At 38.5% G+C, this 16,833-nt stretch overlaps 3 protein-coding genes across 3 annotated transcripts; all 3 read left to right on the forward strand.

Annotated features, from left to right (window-relative positions):
* Positions 1-5,172: 5,172 nt before the first annotated feature.
* LOTGIDRAFT_79695 (hypothetical protein) lies at positions 5,173-5,427 on the forward strand (the record flags this gene model as incomplete). The annotated part of the gene is made up of 1 exon (XM_009064056.1): positions 5,173-5,427. A coding segment is annotated over one exon (255 nt), but the record flags the coding sequence as incomplete, so codon positions are not given.
* A 1,629-nt stretch (positions 5,428-7,056) lies between these two features.
* LOTGIDRAFT_166655 (hypothetical protein) lies at positions 7,057-7,626 on the forward strand (the record flags this gene model as incomplete). The annotated part of the gene is made up of 1 exon (XM_009064077.1): positions 7,057-7,626. One exon carries the CDS (start codon positions 7,057-7,059, stop codon positions 7,624-7,626), a length of 570 nt encoding a protein of 189 aa, XP_009062325.1.
* A 402-nt stretch (positions 7,627-8,028) lies between these two features.
* Positions 8,029-8,496, forward strand: LOTGIDRAFT_166656 (hypothetical protein; the record flags this gene model as incomplete). Its single annotated transcript, XM_009064078.1, has 1 exon — positions 8,029-8,496. One exon carries the CDS (start codon positions 8,029-8,031, stop codon positions 8,494-8,496), a length of 468 nt encoding a protein of 155 aa, XP_009062326.1.
* Positions 8,497-16,833: the final 8,337 nt, after the last annotated feature.

The following is a 16,833-nucleotide window of genomic DNA, read 5'->3' on the forward strand; positions in this document are numbered from 1 at the left end:
ATTTATATATCTATCATTCCCTATTAGTCGGCGGAACAGGCTAGCAAACGTAATCTATTTGATGTCCTCATCAATACTTGTTTTGAAATCGATTAATCTTTATATTTTACTTATACCCAAAGTCCCTTGAGACCGGGGGTTTGAGGGATGCAAGAGGCCCCCGAGAAGACCACGGGTTTCAGATGGCCCGAGATGAATATTGAGCATTTAGAGGACTTGATTTTTACTTCAAAATAAGATCTGTAACAGGCCCAATGGCTCTCCCCCTAAATACGCTACTGCGCACAATCATGTGAGAAACCCATTTCCTGTTTTCAGATTGTGACCCGTACGACATAGTTCTGGTAGTTGATGGTTCGATGTCGATTGGTGTAAACGCCTTCGAGAACCTGAAAAACAACCTGAGAGATTTTGTGACTGACTTGCCTGTTAGTGTGAATGGTATTAACGTAGGGGTGACCACTTTCAGTTCATTAGTCGATCCACAGGGAATCATCGGAATTACTGGAGACCTTACTTCGCTGAGAAATGACATATCTTCACTACCCTACCCTGAAGGGGGAACTCGAACAGACTTGGGTGTTGATCAAGGTCGTGAGATGCTTCAGAATGCCGGTAGAGTCGGCGTTAAGAAAGTTATGGTAGTGATCACTGACGGGTATTCTGATAATCCAACTCTGACAAAGATTGCTGCTGATAAAACCAAGGCCAATGGTGTCGATGTTTATGCTCTCGGAGTTGGAAATGGCGTAGTCGAGTCTGAATTATTGGATATCGCCTCAGCTTCAGAAAACGTGAAACGAATCGCAGACTTTAATCTTATCATTCCTTCGTTTCTTCAACTTGGTAGAGCTACTATCTGTAGTAAGTAGATGGAGTTAACAACTCTGACTTAAACAATTAAATAAAAAATCTAATTTGTCCTTAACTTCATTTAAATACAATGGTTTTGTTTTCTTCAAAAGTTTATTGCACAAGAAATAAAAAAATGCTTTTCCCTAAATACTTTATAATAAAAAATTAATTTTTTGCTCTGTATAAAAAGTTTCCTTCCTTCATCAATGAGCAACAAATATTTATGCTAACTACCATGGTTAAGCATCGAGTTCATTTGTCCTATATACATGTTCTCCTAGAGTCATGTAGACACGAATTAATCGTTTATTAAAATCAATTCTTGTGACAATTCCGTAAGGCTGCTCACTCAATGGAATTTATTACTAAACATCAACTGATTGAGTCTCCCCACTTTCATAAACCATTTTCATTTTCGTAGTAACGCCTGATCCACCATCATCCATGCCAACAACGTTGTTCACAACTGCCGCTCCGACTACGTTACCACCAATAACCCAGCCACCAACCACTCCAGTCCGGCTTACTACTGCTGTACCCACTACTACAACGAGACCTCCAACACCTACGACTACCTTACGAACTACTACAATGGCACCTACAACAACACTGCGACCAACGACTACATCAACGACTACATCAACGACTACCAGGCGTCCGCGAACGGAGGCCCCGGGTACAAATCCGCCGACTACCACTACCATGCCTCCATCAACCTCTCCGGGTCCAGGTAACTATAATTAGACTTCCGTAAACTTTGTTTTGAATTAAAGGGGCAATTTGAAAAACGTTCATTATAAAAACGCTGTAAAGATTTTTAAATCCTTAAACCATAAACTGTTGAAGATTCTTTAAGGTTAAAGGTAAGGGGCACATTTGTTAACTTTTGGCACATTCTTTTCATTAATTCGAGCACTTAACTTATTTATTTATTTCTATATACCTGTCATTACAATTTATTCATTCATTCATTCATTCATTTATTCATTTCTAGAATGTTCTGCGGATATTGTGTTCGTAGTTGACGCGTCTGACATCACCAAGGGTGGAGATCTGTACGAGAATTTCGTTAAAACAATAGAAGACTTTGTGGATCAACAAGATATATCTAACACTGGAAAACGAGTGGGTGTTGTTTTTACCAACATTGACAAGACGATTGAGATCCCGCTATCAGGAAACAAAGACTTCCTCAAATCTCAACTAGCCAACAATTCACAGCAACTAGGCGGCGGATTGCTCCTCAGTACTGGATTAAACGGAGCTATTGACGTTTTCAATAATGATGCTCTTAATCGCGATGTTCCCAGAACCACAATAGTCCTAACTGCCGGTCGTTCTAAAGGTGGAGTACTACCAGACTACCAGTCAGAAGCTCTGAGAGGTTTAGAAGGTGGTAAAACTATGTCTGTACACGCTATCGGTGTGAACTCTCTGAATGGTCCTAATTATAATGAAGCTGAGTTGAATACTATAACTGATAATATAGAGAACGTCGTGAAACTACCCGATACTTCCACACTACTCCAGAATATTAATGATATCGCTGAAAGAGATTGTAAAGTCGTTCCCGATCAACAAGGTACTATGAACCTATGACTGGGATTGCAAAGAGGTTTTCTAAATTTTTTCGAAAACACTAAGTTATGGAGAATTGAGATAGTGCAAATTGATGCTATCAGTGTCCCTGATACACATCAACAATTTTAGAAAACCTTTTCACAATCCTTTTCAAATCTATCCAATCATAACTATTATCATCAGACCCTATTTGTATGTACATAAATACTGAATTATTTGGTTATTTGGTTTCATTTTATTCTGATCTACCAAATAAATACTAAATACCCAAATTTATAGGTAAAAAACCTTTAACTTTCATCAATTTATAGTCTTTATTCCAGCTTTGCACTAGATATGTTTTATGTCAAAAGATGCTTTCCGTTACGATAAGGGTAATCACAAATTATATTGTAGGTTGTAATCCAAGAGATATAGTGTTAGTGGTGGATGGTTCAGCTTCAATTGGTAGTAATTCTTACGATACACTAAAATCCAACCTAGTCAATTTCACCAAGCAGTTAACCATCAGTCCGGACCAGGATAATGTCGGTGTTGTCGTGTACAGCTCAAGTGGTGTTCCCAGTGAAATAATACCACTCTCTGATGACCCTGCAGCTTTAGAGAAAGCCATCAAAGATCTGCCATATCCAGAAGGTGGTACCATGACCAATCTTGGCATCGATGCTGGAAGTAACATGCTGCAATCAGGCAGACCTGGTGCCACAGACACAATGGTTGTTATTACCGATGGCTTTTCAGATCTTCCATCAGCGACTCAGAAGGCAGCTGATAAGACTAAGAGCGCTGGTACCAACGTTTATGCCATTGGTGTCGGTCGGGGAGTAGATAACACTGAACTGAATGGAATCTCGTCAAATCCACGAAATGTTCAAAATGCTCCCAATTTTGAGTCCATCAACATTCCTTTGATCAGACCGGAAAATATTGTTTGTGGTGAGTGTTTATTTCTGCTTTGGAGCTTTCTCAGTACTAATATCTGATATTTGGAATCCAAGTAATTTCAGAAGAACAGATCAACTGACAAGCACAGATTCAAACTTCTTCATAGGGAAAAATCGTCAAAAGATGTATCGATACAGTATAATGTATTTGGTAATCATAAAAGGGCACAAACAGGCATAACTCATTAACGAAAAAGTGTAGGCTCACCTTCCGAAGTGTGTACATATCTAATATTTGCTTGGCATTTTTACTTCGCTCGTTTCTATTCTAGAGACAAAAATGTAAGGACGAACTGGGTATGCACACCTTCCAGGGGATCTATATAGCTAGACATTTTGACTAAGCTTTTCTATTACAAACAGAAACAGAGTAAAGACTGCGTCTTCTGGAGAATAACACTTGATTGAGACGTTTACCTACCTTTTTTATTCCAGAGCCATCTTGTCCAGTCGACGTTGTTTTTATTGTCGATGCATCAGATGGTACCAAAGCTGGAGATATATATGACAATTTCCTAGACTCCATAAGATCCTTCGTACGACAACAGAACATAGCAAACATCGGAACCAGGGTCGGTGTTGTCTTTACTAATAGTGAAACAGCACAAACTGTCAAGATCCCACTTTCTGGAGAACGAACATTCATCATGGACGAACTGGACAAGAATTCAGAACCGCTTGGAAATGGTCAGAAGCTTGCTAATGGTTTGAATGGCGCTGTGGATATCTTTAATGGAAATCAGTTGCCTCGCGATTCCCACAGAGTAGCTATACTGTTAACAGCTGGTCGATCTCGAAGAGGTGTCGTACCAAGAGCTGAAGCTAATGCTTTGAAGACCTTGGTAGGATCACCTGTATCCGTGTACTCTATGGGTGTCGAGTCCCCGTCTGGTACATTGTATAATAAAGCTGAATTAGACGCCATTGCTAGTAACACACCGAGTGATGTATATGAACTGACAGATATCAATGAACTATTGACCAACTACAACCAAATCGTAGACGGAACTTGTAATTCCGGGGCACCGCCAACACCATGTAAGTCATTTAATACTACCGTTGTTGCCTTTTGAAAGTCACATATAAAATTAGTAAGACCTTTAACCGTAAATTTAACCTTGTTTTTTATTATAAGGTAGAGGTCAATCCCGCAACTGATCAAAAAGAAATGACGATTAGAAATTAAATAACCGCATTTGTCCCTTTTGTCGTTTAATTTCTATTAATAAATTATGTCAATTCTTTCGCTTACTTCGCCAATATTCCACAAGTTCGTGTTTAACGATGGATCTGTTGGTAGAAAAATCTGCGATGATATAATAGTTTAATAATGAGACTGTCGCTTATGCCATGTGTCCATTCATTCACTGTACAAAGCATTATTTTACTTTGACGTATCTATTTCAGATACAACCCCTGCACCACCAACCACACCAGCTTGTAAGTAACCATGTCGACACTATTCGAAACTTTGATAGCTTTCAACAAAGAACAAACCATGTAACGGATTGAAAAGAGACTTTCTATCTCTTTATGTGCATTGGAGACATTGACAGTAAAAGTCTCTGGGTTTTGCAAATCCACTAAAACTAAGAACGTCACGACCGAAAAGTTGTATTAAGCAATTCTACATAAACAAAATTCTGTTAGAAAGATGACCACAAATGGTCCCGATGTAATTATTTTAGAATACATGTTAAGTTATTATTAGTAGAACTACTAGTAGTAGCCTACACCTAATCTTGATTTTATTGAGAGTCTTCCCATTTGTATTTCAGCTTGTAACCCACGTGATATAGTATTAGTAGTCGACGGCTCGGCATCAATTGGTGCTGCCAATTTCCAGAAACTCAAACGAAACATAGCAGATTATGCGCTGAGTTTACCAGTCAGCGGTAACGATATCAATCTTGGTTTAGTGGTATACAGTTCCTCAGTAGCGTCAACTGGTAAAATCCCTCTCTCTTCCGAAAAGGCAGCACTTGAAGCAGCTATAATGGCTCTCCCGTATCCCGAAGCAGGTACCCGAACTGATATTGGTATAAATTCCGGTCTGACTATGTTAGATACAGGACGAACTGGTGAAGATAAGGTTCTGATAGTTATAACTGATGGTTATTCTGATAATTTGGAACTTACGAAGAATGCTTCTACAACAGCTAAAGCAGATGGTGCTACCGTGTACGCTGTCGGTGTCGGAGGCGATGTTTTGGACAGCGAATTGTCGGATATTGCTTCTGGAACTGGATATGTTGAAAGAGCAACCAACTTTGATACAGTGCTAGGCTCATTAGATATTGGTATACCGGAAGTTAACTTATGTGGTAAGTTAGATTTACAGGCGTTGAATAAGCACCCATCATCGTCACCCATCATCGTCACCCATCATCGCAATCGATCAACTAATCATCGTCATCGTCATCGTCATCGTCATCATCATCATCATCATCATCATCATCATCAGCATCATCATCATTAATATTAGTAAGTAATAGTATTCTATCACTTGGTAAATAATAATTATTTATGTATGATATATAACAGTATTATCTGTTTTCAGATCCTCTCCCTACTACCCCAACTCCAGGTAAGAACATTATATAAACTTTTATTGGTTTGTCTGGTCAACATTGTAATATCTTTGATAGTATATAGCTCATATCTCTTTACTATACTTTTAAACTGGCATTTCCCTAAACGAGAACAGTTATAGTGATTTGAAACTCATACCCCTATTCCAATGGACGAACATACTGATTACAACCTAATCTGTAAGCTACAAGGGAGAATATTATATTGAAGCTTTAAAACGTTAACTTACTCATGAATAGGTTTATTTTCACATATTTCTGTTTTACTTTTAAATATGATGCGGTGTCTCTTACTGTTGTGGTACTTTAGTAAAGCTAAAGACACATACATGCGGTTCGTGGTCCGGTGCGGCGATGCGATGCGTTCATTTCCCCCCTCAGCGTTTCACCGGATCGAAACAAACAAGGGTATGCATTTGACATGACACATACATGCTGTTGCGGTGCGTTGCTATATTTTCCCGCTTCGTTTCACCGGACTTTCTGTCCGGTGAAACGCAGCTGTGCCGCAGGTGATTTCCATTATTTTCAGACGTCATTGTGGGGAAACCCCATTATTACAGACTGGAAACCGTCAACATGCCACATTCAGTCAAATTTAACGCAAAGGTGAACCGCGCGTATGTGTCATACCTGCCGCAACGGTAACGCATAATCGCACCGGTTTACCGCAACGCAGGCATCGCACCCGCATGTATGTGTCTTCAGCTTTAGACAATAATTGAATAAATAACTAACAATTCCCACATTTGAAAAAGGCAGAAAGATCAACGATGTTGTAAATATTCTTATATTAGACATTGATAGTAGCGTAATGAAGTATACTAGACTTTGAAGTAACAAAAGTTAATGGGACATTCTTTTTATTTGTATGTCGAAATTTGTACTCTCCGTATTTTTTATTAACCCTTTTAAAACAAATTCAGTTTAATCAAGTAGATACATAGATATAAATAGCATACTGTAGAAATATTTTCAGGTATTATTCACGATGTTTTTGATAATGAAAATTCTGCATACTGTCCCTTTAAGGGATTGGTTGCCCCTTTTCCTAGCCTAATCTAATTTCAGATTGTACGGAACCAATGGATATATATTTAGTAGTAGATGGGTCAGGATCTGTCAAAGCAGCAAGATTCGAGCTGATGAAACAAACTTTGGCCGATATTTTACCAGATTTAAATGTATCACCAAGCGTGGTGAACTTGGGTTTGGTTGTGTACAGTGAAAAAGTTTACGATGTTTTACCGCTGACTGGTGACGCCACTAAGCGGACTGCAGAGATCTTGGCACTACCCTTTCCCGGAAGTTACACTTCAACTGATCTCGGTATCGCAGAAGCCACCGCCATGTCCACAAGATCTGGAAGATCTGGTGTACCACAGAAGACCATTGTTATAACTGACGGAATCTCTGGTGAACCGCAACAGACTGTAGCTCGAGCCACTGATGCCAAAAACGCAGGGATTGATATGTACTCGGTTGGTGTTGGTGGTAATGCTAATCCACAAGAACTGGACAATATTGCTTCATCTGTAGACCAAGTTCATCTTGCGGACACTTTTGACGTCTTGGGCGATGTTTTGAGGGACATAGTCAAAGGAATTTGTAATGGTGTTCCTGCCGTAGATGTTTCAGAAAGATTAGCATTCTAATAGCGACCTAATTAACTCAACAGATTTGATATTTTATATTTATAATGTATAAACTGATTTTTTTTAGATTAAAGTAGATTTGCATGATATTGTTGTTTAACAGATAAAGCCAAGTTCCAGTATAAAGAATCTTAACTGTTTTAAAATACTTTATAAAGGGTTTGGACATTGGACATCTTAGCCGCGTTGTAGCAGAACCCGTATTCAAAACTTCCAAGATGCAGTTCAGTGATAAATCCGCCTTTCTGATGTATGGGGGCTGTCTGAAGCTGCCTACATGCAAGGTTATATTTTAGGTCTCGAATCCGTTTCAATTTCATTTCAGGTTGCACGGAACCATTGGATGTAATACTAGTCGTTGACGGATCGGGCTCAATCAAAAAGGCGAACTTTGCTACCCAGATGCAGTCAATTGCAGATATTATGCCGGAGTTAAATATAAGTCCGAGTACGGTGAATCTGGGACTTGTGCTGTTTGGCACCACTATAACGGAAATAATTCCTTTGAGTACTAATGCTACTGCGTTATCGACCACCATAGCTGCCATTGATTACCCGGATAGTAGAACAAGGACAGATCTAGGTATAGTTCAAGCTCATGATATGTTCGATACAACTGGTCGCCCCAATGTTCCGCAACATCTTGTAGTTATTACTGATGGTGCTTCTGCTGAACGCAGGTTAACAAAGGTAGCTGTCGCTGCGGCTAAAAGTGATAATATCACTATGCATGCTATGGGCGTTGGAAGCGGAATAAATACAGATGAATTAAACCTAATTGCAACCAACTCCTCTTACCTGACTATTGCTCCTACGTTTGAAGATTTAAAAATAACACTAAAGGAAATGGTCATAGCTCTTTGTGGTTGATTCCATCAAATGACATTTTTGTTAAAAACGTGATAAAATCAACAATTTTGAGATGTAGACGTAAATAAAGCTTTGCAATATCAATAATAAGGACAATATTGTATCCATCTGCCCAAATCATTGCCGTGGATACATCAAAAAATAACGGTAATTCTACATTATAAAAATTCCGTTCCCAGTAAAATATCGTTCCCAGATATCGAGGTCTGTGAAATGTTGGCGGTCGGCCCTGCTTCATTTAATACCCTTACAATTTTGGTCAAACTACACCTTTACGTGAAAAAACTGACATATACTATGGACAAATCATCGAGAAAATGTGCATGATTTCAGAAAAAGTCAACATACGATCCATCGTATCACGAATCGAGTTTTGACAAGTCTTATCTCGAGGAAGTATGACGAATGGGGGCGTGGTTTGGACACGATGCATACATCCTGAACACCTACAATAAAATGTGCGAAGGTCAAGGACGAGAACTCTTGACAGATATCGGATGTCAGATAAGTTAAGGCGTTCTACTTGCAAGTCTTTTATATCGGGGCTTCCCAGTGTTCATAAAAAGGCTCAGAAGCGTGCGTCTTTTGTATCAGGGCTTCCACAAAGTAAAGAGAGACCATCACAATAAAATTCTGCAAGACTGAGTCAATTCTGCATACAATTCATAATAAATATTATCTCACCATACCACTTTATACAAATATCACAGAATGAACAAAACCTACAAAGATAGCAATATTTTCGTCTAAGTAAACTCCTTCTGTGAAAGCCTTTAGGGTATTTGCTACTTTCCTTAAATACTGTACAGATGTGCATTTCTAAATCCCATTTGTTAAATACCATATATCAACGTCCATTATTTAATATTATTACAAGGACCCATTATGTAAATCAGGAAATGGGGTATCATGGAGTCTGAATGCACTCCCGCCATATTTAAATGCTCTTCTCAGAACAAAACACATCTATGTGTTTGCAATACGCCCTCTATACATTAAAAGTGAAATCAACTCCGTATTCGCTGAAGGCAAAGTATGATTTGGGATATTTATTACACACTGATCTCATTTCGTGGTCTTTCTGCCCTGAAGAAGATGTTGTTTCTTTAAATCACGCCCAATGGGTTATCAGAATTGTGAAGATATTTCCTAAATCGAAAAAGAGTAATGTCACTGTCACTGGCAAAATTTCCCTCATTGCACCCTGCATCATTTGCTAAGTGAAAGAATAGCTTGGTGCCGCTCCACACCCCCCTCCACCCCCGGCTTATTTTGTGTCCCCTTCTCGGTCACAATGTTTCCATGCTACAACCGAAAACATATTTCTCTTTTGGAGCAGTGCGTTAGACGGCTTCCAGATCTCGAGATCTCAATAGTTTTTGAGAACTTCAAGTACATTCATAATAGAATAACCCGAAGAGGTCAATAAGAAATAAGGTTCAAGTACATTCATGATATAATAACCCGAAGAGGTTAATAAGAAATGAGGTTCAAAGCGAACCCATAACTGTCTGTATAACTCTGGTTGTTTTAAACATAGCTTTATTAAAGATGGGTTCCATTATTTTCAGTTATGAAAAGTAGGTGTGTTCTAATGACTTGGAAAAACACCAGTCTGTCTCACATGTCCATAATTAATTCATAATTGTCTGAATTAGAAGATAATTACCAGCAGAATTCCAATGAGTGACCGATCGAGAAAAGTCAAAAAGTATTTTTTTTGTATATCCAGACTGTACATACATGGACATTTATGATTGGTTAAAAATGATGCAATATGCAATTACAAACATAATGATATGATTAAGAATACATGATAATTCATTAGAAACACCAATTAATCAAATAGTTTGCTTAATCTGACACTAGAATATAAGGGAACCCATCTTTAATATTAAATACTGAAAAGGTACCCAAAGCCCTTCCTCTTTGAGACCTTGAACTATAGCAACAAGCTATAGATTTGGTGAACATACGTTATTAATACCCGGATGGAAATTCCACACTCAGTCGTATGATTTTCATCTTCAAGAGTATTTGACCCCAAAGAGTGAGAATTTTTTGTATGTACACGGGGTAGAGAAGTAGCCTGGGTGACAATAGATACCCAGTGCCTTAGTGTGGATTTTTACGCCGTCGACTCTAATTGGCTTTCTAATTATGCGTAGTAAGGATCTTTAAAATCATCCGTCCAAAACAAAGTCAACACAAAAACGGGGCCATGAATTCTGAAGATTTGATGAAGAGATGATGGTATAGCATTACCTCCCTTGTTAACTGATTTGAAAAGACGCCCCTAATAGGTCTTACGAAGTGTTGACTGTTATAAAATAAATAAAGGCCGAACTGGGATGACTGCAATGATAAATACAAATCAAGCATCATCGGAATTATCGAGGTACAATATAAAATATTAACTGGAGTAAAATCTAGAGTTAATATTATGCCAAGTATCACTCTCTAGTTTCGACAGTATTTTACTCTTATTCTTCGACAACAACCGTCAACATATTAAATCTACTTCACTCTCTCAAATAGTTACTCTTCCCCCAATATTACCCAAAGCTATTTTCTAAATCTTCAGACCGTTAATGTTCTTGCATGGATGACGTTTCTGGTCGCAGGTAGGGTTACCACTATTTCATTATTACATTACGACTTGTTTATTACTGTCCGACCACAGTGAGCTCATAACTGGTCATTTCCAAATATTTAAAACGCATGCAACTTGTCTTAGAATGTCTTAAAGTCCATAGAAATAAGGATGGATTTAACATTTAAAATATTCTCTTCACTTTTTATTTTGTGTCTTCTGGATTAATTCCTTTTTTTTTTGCATTTTAAATTAGAAAATTAAAGTACAATTAATATTTTTTGTTTGTATCAGGAATAGTTGGTTGTTATAATTTTAAAGCTAGTTCTTCGTGAACACTAGGTTTCCTAATGCCTAGTTCACATCAACGGCGAATGCCGCGCTTTAAATCGGCGAGCAAGGCGCCATCATTTTTTGTTTACTTTTCAAAAAATATCACGATTTCCTAAGTAATGTTACGCTCTGATAAGCTCTGATACGAATTGGTTACGCTTTGGGGACGAATTATTTCCCGATTTGATCAGGCCTTGTTACGCTTTAAATCACGCTTTGATAAGCTTTATTAAGCTTTGGTGCGGTATTGACGCTTTAAATCACGCTCTGATACGATTATCAAGCTCTGTTATGCATTGTTAAGCTCTGTTACGCATTGGAAAATTTCGAAGTGGCCGATTTCATGCCGCTTTTGATCAAGTGGTGACAGACCGCGAAGACTGGGGTCCCCGCTTTGAATAAAGCTCTGTTAAGCTTTCCTACGCTTTGAGTCAATCTTTGCTGAACTTTGTTACGCTTTGTTAAGCTTTGATACGTTCTCGGCGCTTTAATCAATTCGTGATAGAGCGCCCACAATTTTTAAACAGTTTAAAATTTTTTGGCGCTCTTGCCGAATATCCAGCTTTGCTCAAAGCTTTCCAACGATCTATTACGACCCTGGCGCTTTAGTCGAGCTTTGTTACGCTTTGGTACCGCTTTGTACGCCGCTTTAAAGCGCCATCAAAGCGCCGTTGGTGTGAACTGAGCATTACTAAATTATTCTTCTCCAATTTCGGGAATGAAATCTAGTTTTATGCAAATGAAGATAAGACGTTGGTTTTCGTGGTGTTATTCTGTGGTTATATTTTTACAATAATCTAGAAAATGATGGCCCGTAATTGTAAATCGAGATTTCTTTTTATTTTCACCATATATTTTTTAAGTTAGGGTACCCAGCATTTAGCGAGCTATCTTCTAAAGTTTATAGTTTGATAGTTTAATTTTTATATCGGTTACAAAAATAGGTAGAATTTTGAAAAATGTCACCAATAAAAAAAAACTGAATTGTCTATAGTTATATGGCAGACAGGGATATAATGTGAACTCCATTCTGTCTAAGGATCATAAATAGGCCGATTATATACTGAACGTTGACCCAGGCAAATATAAATATAGGGTTTTTAAATACGGACAAGAGGGGCTGTAATAATACCCGTGGACAACTGGAAATATAATTATTCCCCTACCTATATTATTATAGGTAATATTTACTTGTTGTTTGTCTAATATAAAGGATTGGAAAGGTCAGGAACAAGAAATATATAATTACTGTTATTGTATCATACAGTCCAGGATACTCAAAACGTATCTAAAAGTACAAAGCTGACAGACGTCACGTCACGGTCAAGTCCGTCACGTTGTCCAATTTCCAAAGTTCCTTAATTTTGAGCTATTTTGTATCTGGTACATTCATGGTTTCTATTTGCATTATTCCAATTTTCCGACGGATGTCTGCGGTTCTTGGTATTATAGAAATACTTCATTGTATATGACGTCACTATTACAAAAACTAATAATACAACCTGTACTTGATTTCGTCTAGACGAATTAAACATTTCGGACCTCTTTTTCAGATTTTTTCAGTAACTTTCCTACAAATGGGAAGTTAAATTCCATTACAATTCCTACAAATCTTTTTGAGATTGTTATTTTATTTTATTTTTTTCAATTCTATATAATTTTCATAGAAATAGGACGTAAAACTCCATTTCATTTCATGAGTTATGGTGAATCATTTCCTGTAATCTATATCTTTCAGATACTAGATAGGCAAAACCATGAAGACTTTTATAATTCTGATCTCTGTTATTTTTGGGTACACACAGACAGGTAGGAGTCTTAACTTAAAATAAAATAGAAGCATCGTTCATTGAGCAGTGGTGGACTGAGCAGCTCTAGACCCTCAGACCATTGGGTTTCCTATGTCCCCCACCCCAACCCCCAACTGATCATGAGACAACCACACCATCGATTAGTCCTGTTCTCCCCTGACTGCATCAGATTTAAACTTCTATATTTTTCAATGAATCTTAAATTTCAATATCTGTAGTAAGAATGATGTTAGCGATATTAGTTTTATATCAATAAGATGTTTTGTAGATTATTTCCGTGTTTGTTTTTTCATCCTTACTAAATTACTTTTTATTCTTTCTGTAACGTGCCTTTATTATTACAGCTACAATACCACCCGGATGTAAGTAATAACGACGATTTCGTCTTTTTAACACGCATTTTGTTTGGCAGGCATACCGTTTACATATTCAACATATCAAAGCAGTTATACTGAAATTGGTGATAATAATTATATCACCTTGTGATATCAGTTAATCTGTTCTAGATCATTCTGTCTGCATAGAGCAATCTTATTCTTACAATGACCCAAACTGATAACTTGAAACAACCCAACCTTTTGAATCTGTTTCAGTTTGTACCCCAAATGATATCGTTCTTGTAATCGATGGATCTAATTCTGTTGGTACTGAAAACTTTAACATCCTGAAGAGTCAAATGGTGGATTTTATCAGACAGTTACCAGTGACGGAGGAGGGTATTCGTGTAGGGGTGGTTCTATATAGTACCACCATCGAGCCTCAATATATTATACCTATGACAGGGAACGAGGCCAGTCTAACAGCTTCCATTTTTGGACAGCCCTACCCTGGGCAGGGGACCCTCACTAATCTTGGTATTGATCGAGGAATCCAGATGTTGACGCAAGAAGGTAAGACTGACAGGGTTGAGGTTGGTGTGTTCCGATTTGTCACCGACAAAGACGAGAGGAAGGTTATAAAGTTACTGTAACTCTGTAATGATCATATTTTGCTTAGTGGCCTTAAAGAAAGTAAGACTCGCGTCACTCTCAGTTGTACAACTTGCACGAAACCCCTTTTTTAAACATCAAAAAGAATATTTATTGTGGGCTCTGGTCGACTATGACAACTTATCCATTGCAGTCAACATGAGCGACCATTAACAGCTGATCCATCGACCAAAGTCCCCGTTACGTTTTAGAGATACCAGATTTTTTAAGTTGGTATTTGTTTCAGCAATCTATTGTGGAGATTGTGCTTTTAAAAAGGTTTAATTCCACTCATTATCCGAAATATATTTTATTACAGGACGTCCTGGTGTGGGGAAGAAGCTTGTGGTAATCACTGATGGATATTCCAATTTACCAGCAGCTACCAACTCTTCAGCCGTGGCCGCAGCAGCTACGGGGTACGATCGTTACGCTCTAGGTGTTGGCAGTGGTGTTTATGACCCCGAGTTGGCAGTCATCGCATCCGCTCCAGAGAACGTACGAAAGGCGACAGATTTTAATGTGGTGTTCGATGCTTTGAGACTGTTTTCAAGAGAACTTTGTGGTAGGTAGTATTGTCATTTGGATGAGGAATTCGTTGTATGTCCGACTGCTAGATTGTGTCGGCCTGTCGATCGTTAATTACTGTCGCCTTATTCAAATTTGTTTAATGTGGTATTTCTATTTTTCAGATTCTGCCACGACTACTGCAACACCAACCCTTCCTCCTTCCAGTGAGTAACACTTTTCTAGTGGAGAAGCAGGATGTAAAACTCAATTTCATTTGCATTGTGACTCAACATCTAACTTGAGTTGAATGGTTTAGTTTGGTCAGAATGATATTTGTGTTGTATTCTGTTTATTCTATATCATTTCCTTCTGGTTATTACAGATTGTGCTGCTGATATCGTCTTCATCCTCGACTCGTCTGGAATTGCTGGTATCGACAATTTATATACTGGATACCACAGCGCAATCAAATCATTCATATCACAGAGACCACTGTCCGATTCTGGACTCAGAGTGGGTGCAGTGATCACTAGTGACTCACAAACAATCGAGGTACCATTATCCAGCGACAGTGGCAGTCTAACCAACCAACTAAACTCCTATCCAACTCCGTTTGGCGGCGGTCTTCTCCTGTCACAAGGATTGAACGGAGCAATGAACGTCTTCAATGGCGACTCTTTAAATAGAAATGCTCCCCGAGTTGCCGTTGTTCTATCAACCACTCGATCTAATGGTGGTGTCATCCCAACGAATGAAGCTAACGCGTTGAAGAATTTAGCTGGCGGGGGACCAATGTCGGTTATAACTCTTGGTTTAGATACCCCATTCGGTCCACTGTATACTCCAGATGAATTGAGAACTGTAGCCTCGTCACCCTCGGATGTTTATTTGGGCGAGACTGTCGCCAATCTGGAAACACGTTTAAATAGCATTGCTGCAGCTGAATGTCAAGTTATAGGTAAGTCTTGTCAATCTTTCTTTATTTTCGTCAGTAATTTTACACATTTTATTATTGATCTGGGACCTTGTTCTCGAAAATGTAACTAAGATGAATTCCAGGTTGAATACCTGGAATTGATACCTGGCGTTGATACCTGGCGTATCCTTAAGCCAAGGGCTTTGCCTTGTCAAATCACATAATCTCTCTCGTCTGTTACAGTACCCACCTCACCAACAATACCAACTCTGGCCCCGGGTAAGTACATTTTACTATAAATTATACTCAGATGTGCGCTTTCTTAAAAATAACACGGGATGCAGAAGGGGGAAATTGGTTGAATCAGCCCATAAAGCAAGACAGTCTTTCCCAGAAGACATTTAAAATATCAATATATATACATGTATATCAATAAAAAGGCGCCCGATAGTGTCCTTATCAGTACGGACATTTGAAGTTGAGTAAAAATAAATGCTTTGGTATCGACTGTGTGCTCAAATAAGTTTTATTCTTTTACAGGTTGTGCAGCCGATATGGTCTTCGTTGTCGATTCCTCAGATCTGAGCACCTTCGGTAACAGTTACAGTCAAATGGTTACGTCTATCCGTGATTATGTTGCATCACAGAATCTAAACGACAATGGCTTACGAGTTGGTGTGGTCTTCACTAATGACGTTCAGACCGTTAAAATACCACTTTCCAGCGATAAGAACCAGCTTACTGCCCAAATAGATTCATACGTCAATAACCCACTACAGGGTGGTCTTCAACTATCGGAGGGAATCAACGGAGCTATCGAAGTATTCAACACCGATCCATTAAATCGATACGCTCCACAAATAACAGTGGTTTTGTCTGTTGCCCAATCTGCTGGCGGTATACCAACAACTGAGGTCAACAATCTGAAAACTTTGACCGGAGGACCATCGATGTCCGTTCATACCTTCGGTGTTGTTTCACCAATGAATTTCGTCCTGTACAATGTCGATGAATTGACTGCTATTGCCGATCCAGGAAAGTTCAAACAGAATATCCAGCCTGGATCACTGCTTCAAAACTATGTGACTATAGCTTCCGAAGACTGTGGGCAGATTAGTAAGTATCGGATATCCTTAAGCGACATCTACGGGAAGAGATCATTTTAAATAACGGAACACAATGTTATGGTATACTTAGAAATATAAT

Source organism: Lottia gigantea, assembly GCF_000327385.1.
Source record: "Lottia gigantea unplaced genomic scaffold LOTGIsca_60, whole genome shotgun sequence".
NCBI classification, from domain to species: Eukaryota; Metazoa; Mollusca; class Gastropoda; family Lottiidae; genus Lottia; species Lottia gigantea.